This window comes from Neomonachus schauinslandi, chromosome 2, assembly GCF_002201575.2.
Source record: "Neomonachus schauinslandi chromosome 2, ASM220157v2, whole genome shotgun sequence".
NCBI classification, from domain to species: domain Eukaryota; kingdom Metazoa; phylum Chordata; class Mammalia; order Carnivora; family Phocidae; genus Neomonachus; species Neomonachus schauinslandi.
The window spans coordinates 7268978-7290046 of record NC_058404.1 but is presented as its reverse complement, the minus strand read 5'-3'; the positions used below and the strand labels follow the sequence as shown (position 1 = coordinate 7290046).

Below are 21069 nucleotides of genomic sequence, written 5' to 3'. Positions count from 1 at the left end.
ATAACTTTACATTTCAATCTATATTTGCCTCGAAGGCAAAACCTAACATTAATATCCCATGGCCAATGTGATATTAGTTTCCCTAGATTTTCCTTCTCCTTGGAATCTCCTTGGATTCTCCCATATGTTCTGGATAACTCAGTTGGTAAACCATATTTACAGAATATCTTTTGGGCATTGTTAAGTGTCCTGGATATTGGCTGCTTTTCCCCAGTTATCAGATTTTTGTATTAATATATGGTTTCTCTTTCAGATCTGAATCAAAGCTCTATCCTCTCCACTGAAAGACTCATAGGAAAATAAGAGGATACAGTGCCCAGAATCCAGCTGTCACCTCTCCAGACATTTAAACAACTCTCTAGTTCCTGAGACCCCTCAGCTCACCCAAGAAGGCAAAAGATTTGATTTCTTCATCACAGTACATGTATACAGTGGGCAGAGAGCAAAGCTTGGTAATCACCTTGGGATTGCCTGGCTCTGTGATGCTGAAGACATTCTCATTTCTGTGCATTACAGAAGAGATTCAGATTTCCAGGTATGAACCAATGTCCAGGGGAGGGGTGTTTTCACTGTTCTGAAGGGCAAGTACCTCAAAGCTCAGGGAAGAGGCAGGTGTCAGAGGGGTATAGAGCCATATGGCCCAGTCCAAGTGCCCTAAAAGGAAAAATACTGGAGTAAGGGCTGAGGGCACAGTTGGAGCAGGTATCCACCCACTTTCTGGCCTTGTAGCCATGGAGGAGGACAGCAAGGGGCCAGAGGTAAAACTGTGGGCTCTCATCAGCTTTGGAGATGAATGTCAGTTTTCTTCCTCTGCAGAGTTTGTAAGCTTTGGAAGATGCTAGTTGAGCATTCTGCACTATGGAGACATGTACCTGACACCTTACAGGGTATGTATGTATGGACTCTATTTGGGAAAGTGCTTGAGGGTATCTGCTTTATATGGATGGCAGTTCTTACACAGAACCCATCCTGGCCTCCTCAAAGGGTATATATATGGGGGCTCAGTGGAGCTTTGACATTGTTCAGGAGCCCTGAACATTAATCATTCCACTCTCTGATTCAAGTTGAAGGCAGCTGATTTTAGTCCTTTGATCATCAGAATGTTTGGCTGTTGCAGGTAAGGCTTCTCTTCTGGCCATACATGGGATTAGGGTTCCTGTCATTGAGTGTGGGATGCTACTCAGCTGAGGCATAAATGGTTCTGAAATCATCCCAGCTTTAATTAAGGAAGTTGGGAAGAAGTGTCTCCATCTGACTAAACTGGAGTTGCATGTTACATACTTGAGGAAACTCCCAGTCACCAAAACTCCCCCAATTCCTGACAAATCTGGAACTACACAACTCTAAAATTTCAAAGTCCTGGATCTTTGAGGAAAGTGACTACTCTTCACTACTCTTACAATAGAACCTTGGCTTGGACTGTTCCTGCCTTCGGTGACAGGTGGTGACCTTGTCCAGCTGAAAGCTCTGCATTTCCTGGAAATGGTAAACATTTCCTTAAGTGTCAGATAAGGGGCTCATGATGGCCCTCTCTGAAGTTGATGGATTCCAGAACCTAGAACTGGTGAACTCCTTCTCAGATGAATTCCTACAGGCAGTAGTAGTGCAGCATCTTCAGAAGCTTTAGAAACTCAGAACGAGAGTGAATGGTCTCACAAACCAAGTATAGTCTCAACTAGAAAGGATGGATTCACTGCAGCCATTGGAGCCAAACACTCCTCCCACAGCTGAAGACTTCTCCTCTACCCCTCCCATCTTCTTTGTGTGCCTAAAATGCCCAGACCCCAAACCCTCAAGTTCCTAGAAGTCCATACCCCATGTCAGGAGAGAGGATACCAAGGCTCTTCTGCAGAAAGTTCTGCTCCACTCTCTGGTTCCCTTCAGTCCCAGCCCAAACTCATCCATTGAAGGGTGGAAGTGAAGACACAAAATGACTCAGTTCCACTTCTCACCACCCTTACTTACACACCCTGTATCCTTTTTATCCTTTCTCTTCCTGCCCAGTGGTTATCCCTCTGGGCTTCCTATTTTTCAGAGGCATTTGAAACCATGAGAAGGCAACTCATCATAAACTGTGGTCAGGGAACAGGCTTTTGAGCCAGATAAATATGAGCCAGTAGTTCAACCAATTGCTCTCTGGGTTTTGTCAGGTCACGTGAATCCTATCCAAGTTGGTTTCCTAAAAGGAAAAGTGAAGATGATAATGGCAAACTTGTAGGGTCTTCTGAATAAATGGCAAGACTGTAAGTGAATACCTGTCACCCAGTATGTCATCAGTGTTGATGAGGTGTTTGGGCAGATAGCTTCTTAGCCCATCTATGAGTTATCCGTAGACTTTGTACAGAGCAGGGCTGGAAGATGTAACTGAATTCAAGAGAATCCGTAGACTTACAGTCTCGGAATGGACACCTCTGCTGGATTGGGAGTTCTGGGTTAGGGAGGAAATTGCTAATGGAGGCAGGAAACCACATTCTGTGGTCCTGTTGGAAAGGGAAACCTACAGGGTAGTGGCCTCTGGCACTTGTGCAGTAGGTAACTGACTCTCTGAAACAAAGTCTTGATTTATATCAATTGCTGATTTCCTTGTATACTGTGGCAAAATTCAAGCTAACAGGGGCTTACCATCCAGTTTACAAAACTCCTGAATATTGTATAAGCAACTCTTGGGAGCCAGTACATGCCAAGTCAAACATAACTACCAGAGGCATTGAAGGACTGTATTTAAAAAATTAGTAACTCTCCTTTGTTGCCCCAGGGTAGGAGTACAGTGGTGGAACTGAGGAAGAACAATCTCACTGGGATACTCCAGCTTACCTTTTAAGGAAGCCAATTAGGGTAGCTCCTCCTACCTCTGACTCAGTGACCTCTTGAGTGGACCCAGCTTTTTATAGTTGAGAGATCAACCCACTCCCTTATGAAACCAGCCCCGTCACAGCGGTTCCATTTGCTTGAGAAGGGATGAACTGCAAAGCTCTTGTGTGCTGCTCAAGACCTCGGTGATGGTGAATGAAGTTCCATGATTCTACACAATCAGGACCCAAGGGAAAACCCTGGTTGTGAATGACTTTCTTGCTGTGGTATTAGCATCATTCCTCTTTAGAGTTAGGTGGATCCAGCATTGATTCAGTCTTGACGGAGTTCTGGGATACTACCAAGGCAGAAGCCCCAAGGCAGATATCCACAGTTGAAGTGGTCCAGCCTCTTCAACCCTTACACGTTTCTGTAAGAAGATATTTTATCGCTCAGTCGCTAGGTGTGGAGGAGATAGGCTTCTTTGGCCATATTCTATGTTCCACAGCTTGATGACTGGAAATTTCCCTAATACATAATGAAAGTGCTTGGGGAGGGGGGGGCGCCTGGGTGGCTCAGATGGTTAAGCATCTGCCTTCGGCTCAGGTCATGATCCCAGGGTCCTGGGATCGAGTCCCGCATCAGGCTCCCTGCTAGGCGTGGAGCCTGCTTCTCCCTCTGCCTCTCTCTCTCTGACTCTCATGAATTAAAAAACAAAAAAACAAACAAACAAAAAAAAAGAAAGTGCTTGGGGACGGGTGGATGGTAGTCCAAATCAGACTTCTATTGTAAGTGTAAGTGAACGCTGTGGTCAGTTTAAATTCAGAAAAGAGAGGTTACTGGATGGCTGGTCTAAGGAAGAATGAGCCAACTATTTCTGTCCTTAATTACAAGTTATTTCTCTCAACAACAGGAGGAAAATATCCTAAACCCAGACAGTGCCATTACCTAATCTCAAACAAAGAAAAGATGGGCTCCAGTCCCATGCCAGAACAGAAAGGAAATTTTTATACACTCTAAACTCCAGGACCTTTGAAAAGGAGGAACTGTCAGAGGGAAATGTAATACAAGCCCCAAATATGAAAAGAGCTTACTTGGACACTTGACCACCTCAAAGCCTTTCCAGTGCCAGCTTGGAAGCAGTTGCCTGGAAGTGAGGAGTTGAACGGACAGTTGACACTTCTTGGATAGTTGGCTTCTCTTTGCCTCCATTTACTGCATCTATGAAGTAACAATAATACGAGGACCTCACTCTCATTTAAGTTCAAAGCTGCTGATTCTGTGGGACTTCCCAAGGATGACATTCAGCGCCATTTTTTACCGTCACGTGTCTGACCCATGCTCTATGGCACCTGTGACACTGTTCCCTCATAATATCATGAGTCATAACATGGTAGTTATTTTGAGGCTGATTCAGAACATTTAAATTTCACAGAATTTTGCCTGGTGTCCATTAAAGCTCCAGTTAAGATTTATTTATTGATAAGCTTCCCAAGGCATCATATAAAGGTCAGTTGCCTCAGAAATTTTATTAAGTAAAGTGTATATAGGTTGATGAGAAATATAATAAATAATTGATCTAGTAAGCCAACAGACTGTTCCACGTGACTTGAATTATCTGGAATATGAGGGTAGTTGCTCTTGACGTTAATACAGTAGATCTTTTTGAACTCTTAAGGTATTACTGTAGCAGTAATATTGCCGCAGAGACTTTTACTTATTGAAAATAAGATAACAGCAAGAACAAAATTCACATCTACCTGATCTAACCAAGGAAATTTGCTTTTCATAGAAATAACAGCTACAAAAGAACAGTATAATATATCGATTTGTGTTTTTAAAACAATTTTACTAAAACCAGATTTAAAAGTTACAGTTTTATTGAGCTCTCTAGAAATGTTCAAGCATTTGTATTTACTTGTCTATAGAAAATGCTTTCTGGATGAAAAGTCATCACTGTGTAATAATAAATCCTTACTTAAATATTTCTGAATCTAAAAACAAAGCCCATGAATTTCCATGGTAAAACATTCAGGAGAATTTGCTCAGGTTTATCCAGCCTTCCCTCTACAGCTATCCCAGGTAGAACTGCGCCATCATACGTACAAGGCAGCTGGCAGAGAGGGCAGCAGCCTGGCAGCAGCTCTAGGACAGCTCTGTAGATCCCAGGAAGACCTCTGACCTTAAGTCCATTCAGGTATTTCCTATAGAGGTTGATACTTAAATCAGTTTGCAAACCAAACCCAATTCCACTGAATTGGAGGAAGGGACAAAAAAAACCTCACAAATTCTCAAAAGAGGGCCTATCACCAGCTCAGAGGCAGGCTAGTCCACTAGGAGGCAAGACCCCTGGATCCTGAGCCTGCACTCTAGAGGCCTTCATTGTTAAACTGCTGGGGTTGTAGCACAGAAAGTAGTTCCATCCCTTTGTGTTTCAGTTAGAAGGGGAAAGTGTTGCTTCTGGTAGAAGGGTGAGCGAGAACAGTGCCACCAGAGCACTAAGGTCTGGCCCTGCACTGATCTATCTAAAACAGAGGGCTTTGTTAGATGGTAAATTACTGCTTTTTTACATTCACTGAATCTCTCCGTCTCCCCACACAACGTAAGGGGACTCGAGTACAGTGATGAGCCAAGACAGGTGTTACCCTTGCTCCCCTAAGTTCACACAGCCCAGAGGAGCAGACCGTCAGGCTAGCGGTTGCAGGGAGGTGTCCTAAGTGCCCTCCTGGGAAAATGGGGAGGTTTGGCACCCACATTAGACTAAATGTTCAGGGAAGGTGATCATATCCTTCAAAGGGGATATGATATGTAAACAGATTCTTAAAGAGTAAGCCAGTTCAAGAATGGCAAGTTGGGGATGAGAGGGAGGTTCTAGTAAAAGGGCTAAAGCCAGCTGGCATGTGGCCCATGAACGAGGCAGACATAAGGCATACGATGATTTCAGTGCAACCAGGGATGAGTGAGTGAGTATGAGGTGGTGGATCTGGCCATGTCTGATGGGAACCTGAGCCCATATTAAGAATTTGTCTTTAGCTTATAAGCCACTCTATCACATTTTTCAGGGTTCCACTCAGCATCACAGTCCCTGGTGTGCTTGTCAAAAATGCAGACTCCTGGTGTCCATCCCAGACTGAAAGGAAGGACTGCTAGGTCATCTTTCTCATTTCCACGTTCTCCAGGGGATTCTCAGCCTATGAGGATTGTGATTGGTGTGAGTCAGGGCTCCATAAGTTTGGTGCTGATGTTAGGCTATTGTCAAGTCTTCCTCACTACTGCACTGTGGCTGTTTTATGTTTTTAATTGTGCCCAAGATTGTATCATGGAATTATCAGCACTTTTAGTATAGAATATAAGGTAACTTTCGTTTTTTTGTGTGTGTTTTTGTTATTTATTAATTTTTAAAGATTTTTTATTTATTTTTCAACAGAGAGAGAGACAACGAGAGAGGGAACACAAGCACGGGAAGTGGGAGGGGGAGAAGCAGGCTTCCCGCTGAGCAGGGAGCCCGACGTGGGGCTCGATCCCAGGACCCTGGGATCATGACCTGAGCTGAAGGCAGACGCTTAACGGCTGAGCCACCTAGGTGCCCTCTTTCTGTTTTTTATACTGCTTCCTCTGTGTTAACAGTTCACTGTTATTTACTGGATTATATTTCTATGGGAGATCCATCCATCCAAAAGACTATGAAAGAAAGACACACATGTTAAGACAACAGATGTAAAAACATGGGCTCAGGTGGCTGTGGAGAGCGGTTCACAGATATATCCCAAATCCTCTGAGCCCTTGTACTTCTGCCTACTTAGCTGCAAGTTTGCCTTTATTGGCTCAGATGTAAGTAATTACAGCAGTGACTCAAGTGTGAAAAGGACACTCATTAACACATTTTTGCCTCTCAACAGTCCTAGGAAGGAGTCAGGGCCATCAATCAGTTTGTACATCACCCAGCATAGAGGGGAGCCTGGCTGGGGCCCCAGCAGGCTGAGACCAGAGCCTTGGCCTTGACCTCTGAACCATATGGCCTCAGGAGCACCTGGTTCAACATTCTTTTGGCCTTAGTGCACAGCATTTGATGATGGTGACGGTGGCAGTGATAATGATAACAAGGATGCCACTGACAATTTTTTCTAAATCAAATGCTTGTATTTAAAATGTAGACTGAATGACTTCTCGTCAAAAATAATTTGTTCCTTTATATCTCTAGATCTCAGTGTACCTTAAGATATGTCCTAATTCTTTGAAACTTTTCAAAAACAAAGCACATCCTGTTTATAGGAAAACCAGTAATGAAGCTACATAATTTATTCTAGGAAGCCCTAATATTTTGAAGCTTGTAGAGTTTTGCAGTCCTTAGGCATCAATCATCTAAATCTGATGAAGAGACCTGAATTGTTTTTCTATTTCTTGGGAGTAAATGTACACACTCTAGATACCTGAGTATATATTTTAAGCATAAATGTTTCTATTTATTTGGAGTCACCATGATGCTCAGAGTCTGAGAGTTGTCAGATTACAAATCCTCTTAAAAATAAAGAGCAGGAGGGGTGCCTGATGGCTCAGTTAAGCAACTGACTCCTGGTTTCAACTCAGGTCATGAGATCAAGCCATGCCTCGGGCTCTGTGCTTAGCTTGGGGTCCACTTGGGACTCACTCTCCCTCTGCCCCTCCCCCCCTGCTCGCTCTCTCTGTCTCTCTCAAACAAATAAATAAAATCTAAATAAAGAGCAGGACAGAGCTCTTGCTTTAGCTTTTCTCCAGTGTTTCCCATAACAACCAAAGTCCACCAAATGGTGAGGCCTCTGGGAAAAAGAGATGAAGGTTGCTTTTGAGACCTTTAGAAGGATGAAGAATTAAAGGATATAATCTATTGGTGAAACAGACAACTAGATCAATGAAACACAATAGGGAGCACAAAAGAACAAACACACAAATACAGTCAATTGATACTTGACCAAGGGGCAAAAATAATACAATAAAAGTATTTTCAACAATGAGAGGGCAGGTAACAACTGGAAATCCATATATAAAACAAAACTGAATCTAGACACAGACGTTATACTCCTAAAAAACTAACTCAAAGCACATAACAGATCTAAACTATCAAACTCCTAGAAGAAAACACAGGAAAAAAAATCTAGGTGACCTTGAGTTTGACAATGACTTTATAATATCAAAGGTAAGATCCATGAAAGAAGTAACTGATAAGTGAACTGGATTAAAATTAAAAATTTCTGCTTTGTGAAAAACACTGTCAAGAAAATGAGAAGACAAGCCACAAGCTGGGAGAAAATATTTGCAAAACACACATCTTATAAAGGACTTACTTACAATATATAAAATATTTTAAAAATCAACAATAAGAAAATGACCAACTCCATTAAAAAATGGGCAAAAGATCTGAACAGCCACCTTACCAAAGAAGATACAGATAGAAAACAAGCATATGAAAATATGCTCAACATCATATGTCATCAGGAAAATGCACGATAAAAAAAAAAAAATGAGATACGCTATGTGCCATTAGATTGGGGAAAATCCAAAATACTGAGACCGCCAAATGCTGTTACGGATATAGAGCACCAGGAACTCTAATTCATTGCTGGCAGGAATGCAAACTGGTGCAGCCACTTGGGAAGATAGTTGGGAAGTTTTTTACAAAATTAAACCTACTCTTACCATGTGATCCAGCAGACATGCTTCTTGCTATTTATCCAAATGAGCTGGAATATGTCCACACAAAAACCTGCACGTGAATATAGCAACTTTATTCATAACTGCCAAAACTTGGAACCAACCAAAATGTCCTTCCAGGGGTGATGAATAAATAAACCATGGTATATCCAAACACTAGAATATTATTCAGTGGTAAAAAGAAATGAGCTCTCAAGCCTGTGAAAACACATGGAGGTGCCTTAAATGCCTGATACTAAGTAAAAGAAGCCAATCTGAAAAGTACATACTGTGTGATCCCAACTATACGACATTCTGGAAAAGGTTAAACTATGAAGACAGTAAAACAGTCAGTGGTGGGCAGGGATGAATAGGCAGAGCACAGCGGATTTTCAGAGCAGTGAAAATACTCTGGTGATGCTGTAACGGTGGATACCGGTCATTATACATTTCTGAAAACCAACAGAAGGTATAGCACCAAGAGTGAACGGTAATGTAAACTAAGGCTTAGGGTGATAATGATGTATCAGTGTAGGTTCATCAGTTGTAACAAATGTACCACTCTGGTGTGGGATACTGATAGTGGGGGAGGCCGTTCTTTTGTGGGGACAGGAGGTATATAGGAACTGTATTTTCTGCTCAGTTTGTGATGAACCTAAAACAACTCTAAAAAGTATCATTAGAGAAAAAGAAAGGGCATCATGTGTTTTCCTTAATTGTATCTATATGATTTACCTAATTAGAAAAGATTCTGTTAGAAAGTCCTGCCTCAGTTAGGTTTATATTGACTGGCATCCAGATAGACCAGGGTGTGTCTTTTGATTTATGTCACTGATGAGGTTATCAACCTGCCTAAGATAAATCACCTTCAAAAGGGTGATTTATCTAGAGTGAGAAAGAAACTCTGAGGTCCTTTGTGTGGTGGTTGCATCCTCAAAGAGTTGGCTTCATTAGCTTTTCCATCTATTTGGGTTTGGGTAAGTACTGGATAGAATTTTTACCAGGAAAGAAGACTCCCTATATTTCAGGGAGGAAGTTATAATCAGAAAGTGATGGTTTATCTGACTGCAGGCACTTGGGGGCAGGTTTCCTTACCATGGACATAGAATTTTTCTCTATTATCACTCGGATGTAATAGTCACAGGGAAACTTGCCTAACTCCACCATATATAGGTAGATTTTTCTGATTTAGAACTTTGAGAGGACAGCATAACTAAATAACTAACTAACTAACAAACAAATTCCATGAGTGACATGAAAGAATAGTGGTTCTATTTAAAAATGTCAAGGCAGAGGGCAAGGGAAACATTTTGGTTGTAGTTTAATGAAAGTATCTCTGTGTAACGGAGATTTATTTTTTTTTTTTTTTTTTTTTTTTTTTTTATTTATTTATTTGACAGAGAAAGACACAGCGAGAGAGGGAACACAAGCGGGGAGTGGGAGAGGGAGAAGCAGACTCCCTGCCGAGCAGGGAGCCCGATGCGGGACTCGATCCCGGGACTCCAGGATCATGACCTGAGCCGAAGGCAGTCGCTTAACCAACTGAGCCACCCAGGCGCCCCGTGTAACGGAGATTTAAACTGAAACTGGAGTAGAAGGAGTATGGGATGGGAAGTTTGTGGATGGGGGTGGAAATGAAGAATTATAATAGTGCCCAGGTTAGAAATAATAGCGGTGTGTTTGTTTGGTAAAGGCATTTAAAATGTCAATACCCGGGGCGCCTGGGTGGCTCAGTTGTTAAGCATCTGCCTTCAACTCGGGTCATGGTGCCAGGGTCCTGGGATCGAGTTCCGCGTCGGGCTCCCTGCTTCTCCCTCTGCCCCTGCTTGTGTTCCCGCTCTTGCTGTCTCTCTCTCTCTCTCTCGTCAAATAAATAAAATCTTTAAAATAAATAAATGTCAATACTCAGATGTAGCCAGCCATTAACTAAGATTCAGACAAAGGAGTAATTTCTGTATTTGGAGGGATGGAGTTATTGTCTCAAGAAGTACTTCATTTTAGGTGTAAGTTTGCAAGCAGAGATGATCACTCAGAAATGGGAATCCAGAAAAGAAATTGGTCACTTTCAATTTTAGAGACAGCAATAGAAAAAATTGGGAACAACTGAAGAAATGCATGAGCCTGCCAGGACATGGTATAAAAGGAGAACAGGCTCTCACATTAAGTCTTGAGACATTCCAAGAGGATTGAGGAATTCTTTACAGAGGACATGGGAGAAGGACTGATTATAGAGGGGAAGAAGCTCTGAAAAGGAGGTCAAGGTTTAACTCCTCTTTGTTTCCATGTAAGAATTTATTTATGGAGAGACAATCAGTGATGTTAACAATATATGGTGGTGGCCTTTTTAAGTCAAAGGGAGAGGAGGATGTGAGCGAAGGACAACTGCATTTCCAGTTTGATTTTGAAGGGAGGTTAGAAGGGCAGGAACTGGAGAGAAAATAGGTTCAGAGGAAATTTTTGCTTCAAGTTACAAGAGAGATAATGAACTTAAATGATGGGGGATTGATTGTAGAGAGATGGACAGGTTTTTGGGAAAGGAGATTTAATTTACAAACAATAATATAGTTCTCAACAAAAAGGAGAGAAAGGAATTCCGTTGGAGACTTTGGACTTAGAGGTAGCACGACTTCTATTTGATGGGAGGAAAGGAATAGCCAATGTATATGAATGTAGGAATGTTTGTAGAGATTATGATGAGAAACTGAGTTAGTGTGTCACCTTATGTAATTCATCTCTGTTATAGACTGAATTTTGTGTTCCCAAAAGTCAAATGTTGAAGTCCCAACCCTCAGAGTGTATTTGGAGATTGGGCCTTAAAACTGGCAATTAAGGTAAGATGAGGGCATTAGGGTGGGCCCTAATCCCGTGTGAGTGGTGTCTTTGCGAGAAGAGGGAATTAGGGCACAGACATGTGGGATGGCCCAGGGATGGCCATGTGGAGACAGGGAGAATGGCAGTCTACGAGCTAAGTGGGGGAGGCCTTAGAAGAAACCAACCATGGCGATATCTTTCATATCCAGCGGCCAGAATTGTGAGAAAATACATTTCTGTTGTTTAAGCCCCTCAGTGAGTGGTATTCTGTTACAGCAACCTTGGCAAACTAACACAGTATGTATAGTAGGGAATAATCTTACCTCTTAAAAGGTGAGAATGTGTAGCATCAAAAGGCATGGGGGTAAGATCTGAAATATTTATGGGAACATGGAAAAATGATTTAGAGTTGCCAGACACATTCGAAAACCCCTAGGAGTAGTAGTTCTGTTTTTAGACCAGGATCAACTTACTAGCCACGTGTGTCACATGCAGTCACAGGAAAGGCGGGTACGTGGAGTCACCTGCTGTTGAGGTCTTGATGGGGAAATGTGGTTAATTAATAGTGCAGGGAACATAGAAAGTGCTGGTCCTGATAAGTACCTGTTAAAATGAGTCAGTGTGGATTAAAGTGGGTAGGAAAAATGAAAAGGGAGAAAGCCTGATGTTTGAGAAGTGGTCAGTACACGGAGGTTCCCGTGTACAGAGAACTGAGTATGGGGTGTAATTTCTGTGAATAAGTAAGGAGAAGAAATTGTAATAATGGTAGGACTTCTGATTAGGTCAGAAATGATGTGATATTCCAGGTAAAACCTAGGTGTGGTGGGTAATCCTTAAGGAATTTGAGCATAGGAGAGAGGGAGAGCAAAATTAAAATACACATAGGTTATTTCCTACCTGTGTAACTTTGTTACATTATTGAAGTTTTTTGAACCTCTTCTGTTCATTTGTTAAACTGGTAAATAAAATCACCAGGTTTATTGTGAGGATTAAATAAACGAATACATGTAAATATCAACGTAGAGTCACATTTGATACAAATTTCTTTTTTTTTCCTTTTTCTGGACCTCAGGTACAAATGGGTGAGTTAATCTTACTCGTTTATGACACATTATCATCATTTTCCCATGAAATACATTTAACTGTTGGTATTTTAAGGGAGAATTTACAGTTTATACATGCTTTCTCACTGTGTGTGTGTCTCACACACATTTGTGTGTATGTATGTAAATGTGCGTATACATATACATACGTGTGTCATAATGAAATGCAGGCATAGTGCAGCTAATGAAGATTAACATAGAACAGGATTTCAAGGACTTCAGTTACCACTTTACTGAAATAATCAGGTAGAGCAACTAGATTTCCTCCCGAACCGCAGCCATTCTGTATTATCTGGACGTCCTTGGAAGAGAGGATTGGGACAGTAAATGACAGGAACATTATGACCCATATATTCCTCCTTTCTGATGCAGGGGATTTTTAAGGACCAGACTTGAAGAATGAGTGCCACTGATCCCTCCAAATGGAATAAGTCCTTGAATTGATGAACCCTATCATAAAACAGATTTGGCAATCCAAATCCATGGGCAAGGGAGAGTAGGAAGAGAGTGTGGCTCCAGAAGGCTACCGTGGATGCTGGGGAACCACTGCTTGGGTATGAGAATAATGAAATCTGAGCAATTCCAGTGTTTACCTACAGATGGAAACAAAAATCGATGTGAGGCATGAATCTGGGATCTCTAGGCTTTGGAATCAGGGAGGGAATTAAATAACTCTGGATGCTGTGGGCTAATTAACCTATACAACTCAATACTTTCAATGTTCTTATTCATAAAATCTCTATGTTTTTTATTAGTAACTGTAGTGTCCTAGTCTTCTTTTGACCATGGGAGAGGAAGCGAGTCCTCTGATTTTCTTGTGGACTGCACTGCATGTTTGTTGGTTAGGCTGGGGGTCACACCCAGGTAAGGTTTGGGGCTTCGTGACAGGTGAGACTGGAAATTGTGCACAGGACGGGAGTCTCATGGCTTCTTTCTCCATCCTCAGCTTTGCCCGCTTAGTGCTTGGACTGTCTGCGAGTGAAAACCCAGAGAAAGGCACCTGGCAACTGAGTTATTGACAATGCAGCCACTGGTGAGTAGGGAAGCCTCTTTCTGCTGAAATAACACCCTCGTGCCATCAGATGGGCGAGTTTTTCCTTTTGGCCTGAATGTTCAAGTGCAGTCAGGAAGTCCTCAGGGATCTGAGCTCCCGTGAGATTTCCCCAGAACTCTGGGATGGTTATGATGAGTCAGAAACTCGCAATAACTAGTAACCTTCCTAATATCACACTAGTTTATCCCAGCCTTCATTAAGCTTGTGTATTTACAGAAAAGAAGAAAGAAGTTTGCTTTCTCTAACTCAGTCCGTATCCTCATTGGGAAATAATTCACCCATTAATCATGGTGTTGGCTCTAATGATCCTTTCATGAAGGGTTGTGGTGAAGAGATGAGTAAGGAAGAGAATACTGTGGTCTGACAGAGAGGCCTTCCCAGGAGTCCAGTGCTTCAGGTGCCGGGTGAGGGCTGTGGAGTGTTGAAGGGGGAGTATAAGAGAAGTTGAGGCCACAAAAGGCATGAGGGATCACTCATTATTTTCCCAGTTTTAAAATTTTGAGAGGATATATTTGCACTTTTAGAAACTTATCATTCTTGCCCCCAGTCACATATTTTACCTTTTTGTAATTAGTGTATAGGGAGTATTAAGTCCATAATTGTGGCTATATATTCAGGAGAAGGGTATACAGTAGAGTAAAATTTAAGATCCTGCAGAAACTTTTTAAGAACTACATAAAGCAAAACGAGTCAAGAGGCTTCTCTTCTCCTTTAGTAGAGGGACAAGACAGGTGATAACTGGTGTCTAAGGCTCAGAGAAAATGAGGAGTCCTCGTAACACGGGAGCAGTCAGGCTAGGACCCTTCAGTACAGCTGTCTCAGAGGTTCCAGGCTCGTACGGCTGAGCCTTCTCTTCGGACCTCACACCTTATTATGAACACCTGAGCCTGCAGAGTTGACAAGACTACACTGTGTATACTGAGTTCTGTATGAAACGTGTTCCTTTCTGAAGAATGTTAGAGGCGGTTTCAAGGTTCTTGAATATTTTAATGAGTAATAGACGAATGGCTTGTATTTAATACATGTTTACTTAGGAAGAACTTCATGCATTAGTTCATTGGGTCTTTCAATCTCCTAATAGGTTATTAAAGGTTCATCTATGGGAAGAGTGTCATGGTTTAAAAGTGGCAAGTCATGGTTAGTGTTTGCCTTACAATGAGTCTGTAAAGTTACTTGAAGTTAATCAGAAAGTGAGGTGTAGTTAGGAATTTTCAAGCGCCAATTTTATAATTCTATGTCGGAAATTATAATTACCAGTTTTTGTTTTAGACTTTATTTTATGTATTTATTTTTGTAAATAGGCTCCACACCCAACATGGGGCCTGAACTGATGACCCAGAGATCAAGAGTTGCAAACTTTACTGACTGATCCAGCCAGGCGCCCCCATAATTATCAGTTGTTTAAGAAAAAAAAAAACAAAACCCAGGTTATATCACACTTCATGTGATATTCCCTTATAATAAAGTTTTATTAATTCAGACTGTATTTCTGTAATGTATCTGAAAGGCAGATGCCAGTTCAGCACCGAGAATGAACTGACAGGAACCCCAGACTCAGTTTGATCTTTCTGTACACCCAGCTCCTCCACCCTCTTCCTCAGTGCTGTCATCTCAACTCCCACTCTGGACGTCGGTAGGGAATGCTCTGTCTAAAACAGAATATCCGTGATGTTTTAGGAATCAGTGACATTTGAAGATGTAGTTGTAGACTTCACCAAGGAAGAGTGGGCCCTGCTGGACATATCCCAGCGAAAGCTGTTCAGGGATGTCATGCTGGAAAATATACGTCATCTGGTCTCCCTGGGTGAGTCTGCCAACGCATATACGTACATAGATGGGTGGGTAGGAAGTTAGTCAACAAGTATCTGGAATAGCTTCTGCATACCTGCATACCCACTCCTCTCTCTACCCTGAATCTTTCATAGACCTTACTTGAAAGAAAGTTGTTTCTTTATATTTTACTACATCTAGTTTGTCACCCCACTAAAATATAATTTTGACCACCATTTAATGTCCTTATTGCTACTCAGTCTCTAACACCCAGAGCAGAACTGGGAAGTCAATATTTCTGAATGCATAAACAAGCTGATTAAACATTTTCTAAATAGTTATTCTGCTGTAGTCACTATGTCAAGGGTTGAAGCTAGACTGGTGACAAAAATAGAACTATTTTTGATTATTCTTGCTGAGTTTATTTGGTGTCTTTTGAAAGTAATATTCAGTCCACTGTGGAGACATTTAACTTCTCCATTTCTGAAAAGACTGAGGATTCTGCATTCTGTCTTGGAATTTGGGCATGGATCAGCATCCAGAGGTCTTCACTATTTTGGACACACATTTGGATTTCAGTGTTTTTTCCATTCAAGTTGTTGTTGCTTGGACTGGACTTCAGTGTTCTCCTTATTCTTCCTCAGTAGCCTGTCCTGGACTTGATGATGATAATTAGCTTTTGGGAAGGAGAGGATTTTTATTAGTGCAGAATTCAAAACCCATGTACCTTTTTTCAATGAACAGGATATCAGCATTGCAAATCAGATGTGATTTTCCCGTTGGAGCAAGGAGAAGAGCTGTGGAGAGAAGGAACTGGATTTCTCCAAGGCCAGAGTTCAGGTGAGCAGCAGGAACCTGTGCTTCAGTATTAGGAGGTGCCTACTCAGTAGTATGTTCTTGTAAATACCAACTGAAGATTTTGTCAAGTGAGTGATATTTTCTAAAATGTAGAGGAAGGACATTGAAGCAAAATTCTTCAGATGTTGTCATTATTCCTTGCATGTGTCGAACACAATTTATGTTTCCTCTTGCCAGTGTCTTTTTTTGGCTTTAAGGGAAGCATATTCATGTACTTAATGAAGTTAAACTTTCACGCAGTAACTCCTGGCCTAATATTGCCCTTTGAAGGTTTCCCTTCTCTTTCCCTATTACCTTCATTATAATTTTTTCATAATTCAGTCCTGAAAATCTTTGTGAATTAGTATTCCTAGAGTATTCCTTCATTTGACATATTTGCCCCATCAAAGTGCCAATTTTTGAAACATACTCACATGGGCCTTGGTGCTTTTCAACATTTTCATTCCCCTGCTGCCATTCTAAATATTTGTTTTGTTTTCAATTATTTTAGGCAGGGAAAGTGCCCTTAAAGAACAAGAATTGATAGCCACACAACATATCAGCAGGAAGGACACATCTACAATCATGCCAGTGGTAAGTTTCATGGGTTAGTAACCCTGGTCATCCAAATGAAAGACCTAGAAATAGGGTGTTAGTAATTGAGCACAATAGCTTAATTCATATTAAGTTGGGATTAAGCTTTTTTTGAGCATAAAGTTTTGGATAGTTTGAGTTTAGTGAAGAAATTAATCTCAGCCCCAAAACCATAACCTGAGATCTTAAAAAAAAAAAAAAAGACAACTGCATAAACATTGATTGTATGCCTAGTCTTTGAAACATATTGAAGTGTTCTAAATTAATCTATAATCTATAAGCTCTGTAGTTGGGATGCTACAAAAGAGAAAATCTTTATGCAGGGGAGTAACAAACGCATCATGTGTATGCAAGTAATACTAGCAAGACTTTAAGTGGAGACTATCACTGAATGATTAGTTTAGGATTCCTATGTAGAGAAATGAATGTATGGATATGTAGGCCAAGCTTTAACAACCTTTCGTCTCTTTCCCAAAAGCAGAAATCTCATACTCCAGAGGATCCCTTTGAATATAATGCTTTGGAAGAAGATTTCACTCATACCTTCATGTTGACTCAGCATTTGTTAACTCACACAGAAAAGACACCTTATATCAGTAAACAGTGTCCAAAATCCCTTAGTGACCAGTCGTACCTTAATCAACATAAGCAAATTCACACCAGAGGTAAATCATGTGAGTGTCATCTGTGTGGAAAAGCCTTTAGTAATTGCTCGAGCCTTAGGAGACATGAGATGACTCACACTGGAGAGAAACCATATGAATGCCATATCTGTGGGAATGCCTTTATTCAAAGCTCTGACCTTAGAAAACACAATCTAACTCACACTGGAGAGAAACCATATGAATGTCATCTATGTGGGAAAGCCTTCAGTCAGTCCTCCAACCTCAGACAGCACGAGAGAACGCACACTGGAGAGCAGCCATATGAATGTCATCTATGTGGGAAAGCCTTCAGTAAATGCTCTGCCCTTCGACGACATGAGAGAACTCACACTGGAGAAAAACCATACGAATGTCATCTTTGTGGGAAATCCTTCAGTCAGTGTTCTGCTCTTAGACGACACGAGGGAACCCACAATGGAGAGAAAATTATGAACATCTTCAGTAAATATTCTGACCTTAGATAACATGATATTAAAAATGTAACGGATGTGGGCGAGACTTCAACCACAGCTTTTAACATTTAAACACACCAGAGGACTTGAACATTGAAGAAACTCTAATCAGTGTAGAAGATCCTTTAGTCATTCTTACTCATTTGACGTCCACAAACTTACATGGAAGAAGTCCCTATATGTGACATCTACGCAGCAAACCCACAGCAGACATGAGAGAACTCACTCTGTGAACATAAGGAATGGAGAGGCTTCAGCAACGGTTCTCAACTTTAAACACATTATCGGGCCTGCACAGGGGAAAGCCCCTAGGTCTGTAATCACTGTGAACAGTATGCAGCCAGGCACTAGGCATGGTGCGCACAAGAAAACTCAGTGAAGTCTGAATAAACACTAACACAAGATGTAAGAGGATGAATGCTCTTGAGGAATAACAATTCGTATATGTAGTGAAAAATCATGAGAAACCCTTTGTTCATAGAGAAGCATTTAGGGCACATGTGAGGATTCAGACCGTACACATCACTCAGTGTCGGTGATCACGTATTTCTCAGCCAACGTTAAAGTTCTTACATGAGATGGCAGTCGTAAAATCACAGTGGAGAGAACTTCACACAGATTTTGTATCAGGAAACTAAGTCTAGGGAAAAACCTCTAAAATTAGAGCCTTTAACACAGTGTAGCCAATAATTCAGGATTTTGAGAAAAATAACTACTCATGGGGAAAATGTGGCATATAAATGCAAAAAAGTGATCCATGCATATTGAATACAGTTTTGTAAGAGATACTTTTTCAATACGTTATTTCCTGTAAATATTTAAACAATAAAGCCTATTGCTGAAAAATCTCATGTTGTTGAGGTTCTAGTTTTCTCTATGCAGTTGTAAACACATGGGTTTGAGCCTGCACTCCTTGGTATGTGGGTTAGAGACTCAACAAAACTCTGAGTCTCCCCTTTCTCCAACAGCTACTTCCACACAGATCAGCTCCACTCGTTCCAACTTGGCCACCATCAGCTGGTGGCATAACAGGGACCTTCACCCCAGTTGATAGGTTACTCATTGTGCTATTAGCCTGGCCTAGTAGGACCATGAGCGCAGTATCCCAGATACTAGTGTAAACCATGAGGTTGTCTCTAGCCCTTCTGTGCCCCTGGGAAACTTAGTCTTTCCAGACCAAGAACATTCCTTGGAGTTTTTCCATGAAGCTTCTGTGGGGCAGGAGCTCATACGATGACCACATCTTACATCTTACTCAAGTGAGTCCTGAATTATGTGCCTTCCTGTTCCCCAGAGCCACTGCTATGCACCCCCACAGCAGTCCTGCAAAGAAAACTCTAAAACAATAAAATCCCCTAACCTATCAGACAGCACATAAGCCCTTAAAATTAATGTATTCTCCAAACAAAATGAAAGTTCTCACAAAGGCAGTCTCCCTGGCTTTGGTCCCAGGGCTTGGAAATGGACTGCCCTTCAACAAACCCCAATACTGGACCCAAACCTCAAGGGGAGATGTTTTCTAGAGACAACCGAGCTGATTTGTTCTCTTTCCAAGCTGACACAATCCCAGAATCTTAACTGAGACCAATTAAATGATCACATCTCTGGGTGGAACTGATATATCATTTTTTAAAAATATCCACAAGTGATTCTACCGTGTAGCCAGGGTGAGTCAAGTCACATGTGAGGACAATGAGCAATCAATATCCAGTATCTTGGCACCCTGGCTGGAGAGGCAGGGTGTGTGATCAGGCGGGGACACAGGGAGGTGTGACCAAGGGTTGAAGGGAGCAAATGAGTGATTAGAAGTTCAGACCCTTGGGACAAAACATGGGTTCTAATTTCCACTGTTACAGCCAATGAGATTTCGTTACTGAACCTTTCTGTGACTCATTTTCCTCAGTTCTAAAGTGGAAGTATGCTTACTGCCTTCATCTTAAGAGTTGCTGTGAAGACTTAAAAAAAAAAAAAAAAGTGTTGTGAAGACTGAAGACTAATGAGTTGGTACTGCACACACCCCAAGTTATTACACATAATAGGTACTTGGTGTTGGCAAATAATATTTTACAAATTAATTTGAAATGTGAATATACCACTCTGCCTTATTTTTATATTGAAATATTTCATCATTCTTAAAAATATAATCAGGATGTATTATTATATTTGATCTGCTTACAACAATATGTAATTTACCTCCATGCTATAGTTGGTTTTAGGTGTAATTCCAGGCCTCAACTAAATTTGAGACCTATCTGGTGGCTCAGCCAGGAATCACACATCCTCTGCCCCAGTGTGTCTCCAGGAAGGGAGGGGCTAGTCCTGGAGCCTGCTGGGGGTGGGGCCTGTGCTAGTTTTGGGACCCCTAAGATTGATGCACACACCCCCTTCTCAGAGGAGGCCATGTCCCAGTGGGCTTTATCTCCGCTGACCTAGGGCTGTAAGTGCATTGGGCAGCTGTACTGAGATCAAGGGACTTCGTGGCAGATAAAGGAAAATTACAGAACTACAAGGTGACAGAACCGCACAACTAGCTTTGTTTGGGTGACACACTGACAACTTGCTGTAAAGGGAAGTCCCACACAAGTCGACTCCTTCCAGAGGCAACAGTGTGGGGCCACCATCCAGAAGGGGAGGATGGAAAGGGAGCTCCTGGGGGAGAGGGGTCTTCACGGTCCAGATGGAAGTGTCAGTCACAGATGCGGAGTCTCTGGGTCAGAACTACAGGGGGAGGGGGGACTGGCTAGCAGCAGCTTAGAGACTTGCACGGTCCATAGTTTACCTTTATGGCTAGCGAACAGTGGGTACAGTGTCACCGTATGCATGACACACAGGCTCTGAATGGTTAAAAATCTGCTAATTCCAGCCGTTCATAACAATTCAGTGTAAAAATGTGAATTTGGCACTGGTGAGTTTTTAAGTTCATGGGCCTGGCCTGCTGCAAAGAAGTAAAAATACGGGGACCATCTTTGGCTCATTTATAAACTACTTGATAATTTCAATAGATTTTTCTTCATATTCACTGGTTATTTCTTTTGCCTGCTCAAATCCAATGCTGCAACCTTTTATTTTTCATTTCAGCTGTACTTTTCAGCTCCAGAATTTCTATTTGATTCCATTTTAAAATTTCTTTCTCTTTACTGAAACTCTCCATTTGGTGAAACAATTGTTTCCTTCAGTTCTTTGAGCATCACTGAACTGTTGGTTTTAAAGCCTCTGTCTAGTAAGTCCAAGGTCGGTGCTTCCTCAGAGACTGTCTGTTCAATTTTCTTTTCCCGAGAGTGGGGTGTACATTCTTGTTTCTTTATATGGCTCAATTTTTTGTTGAG

The 21069-nt window shown here is 41.5% G+C and overlaps 1 protein-coding gene across 4 annotated transcripts; it reads left to right on the top strand.

Moving 5' to 3' along the window:
* Positions 1-859: 859 nt before the first annotated feature.
* LOC110584091 (zinc finger protein 705A) lies at positions 860-18571 on the top strand. 4 transcript variants are annotated; one of them, XM_021694144.1, is made up of 7 exons: positions 11238-11288; positions 12744-12925; positions 13318-13404; positions 15103-15229; positions 15940-16035; positions 16544-16626; positions 17105-18571. In XM_021694144.1, exons 3-7 carry the CDS (start codon positions 13393-13395, stop codon positions 17753-17755), a joined length of 969 nt encoding a protein of 322 aa, XP_021549819.1. In that variant the 5' UTR covers positions 11238-11288; positions 12744-12925; positions 13318-13392; the 3' UTR covers positions 17756-18571. The 4 variants fall into 4 exon arrangements, with proteins under 4 accessions (XP_021549818.1, XP_021549819.1, XP_021549822.1 ...); XM_021694143.2 differs by lacking the exons at positions 11238-11288; positions 12744-12925 and adding an exon at positions 860-887; XM_021694147.1 differs by lacking the exon at positions 12744-12925 and having other exon boundaries at positions 11242-11288.
* Positions 18572-21069: the final 2498 nt, after the last annotated feature.

What these genes read in the sequence shown, in the direction of transcription:
- LOC110584091 (XM_021694143.2), top strand. An exon ending in ACGTCATCTGGTCTCCCTGG is followed by an intron (nt 15,230 to 15,939) that starts GTGAGTCTGCCA and finishes TTCAATGAACAG; the next exon opens with GATATCAGCATTGCAAATCA. An exon ending in TCTCCAAGGCCAGAGTTCAG is followed by an intron (nt 16,036 to 16,543) that starts GTGAGCAGCAGG and finishes CAATTATTTTAG; the next exon opens with GCAGGGAAAGTGCCCTTAAA.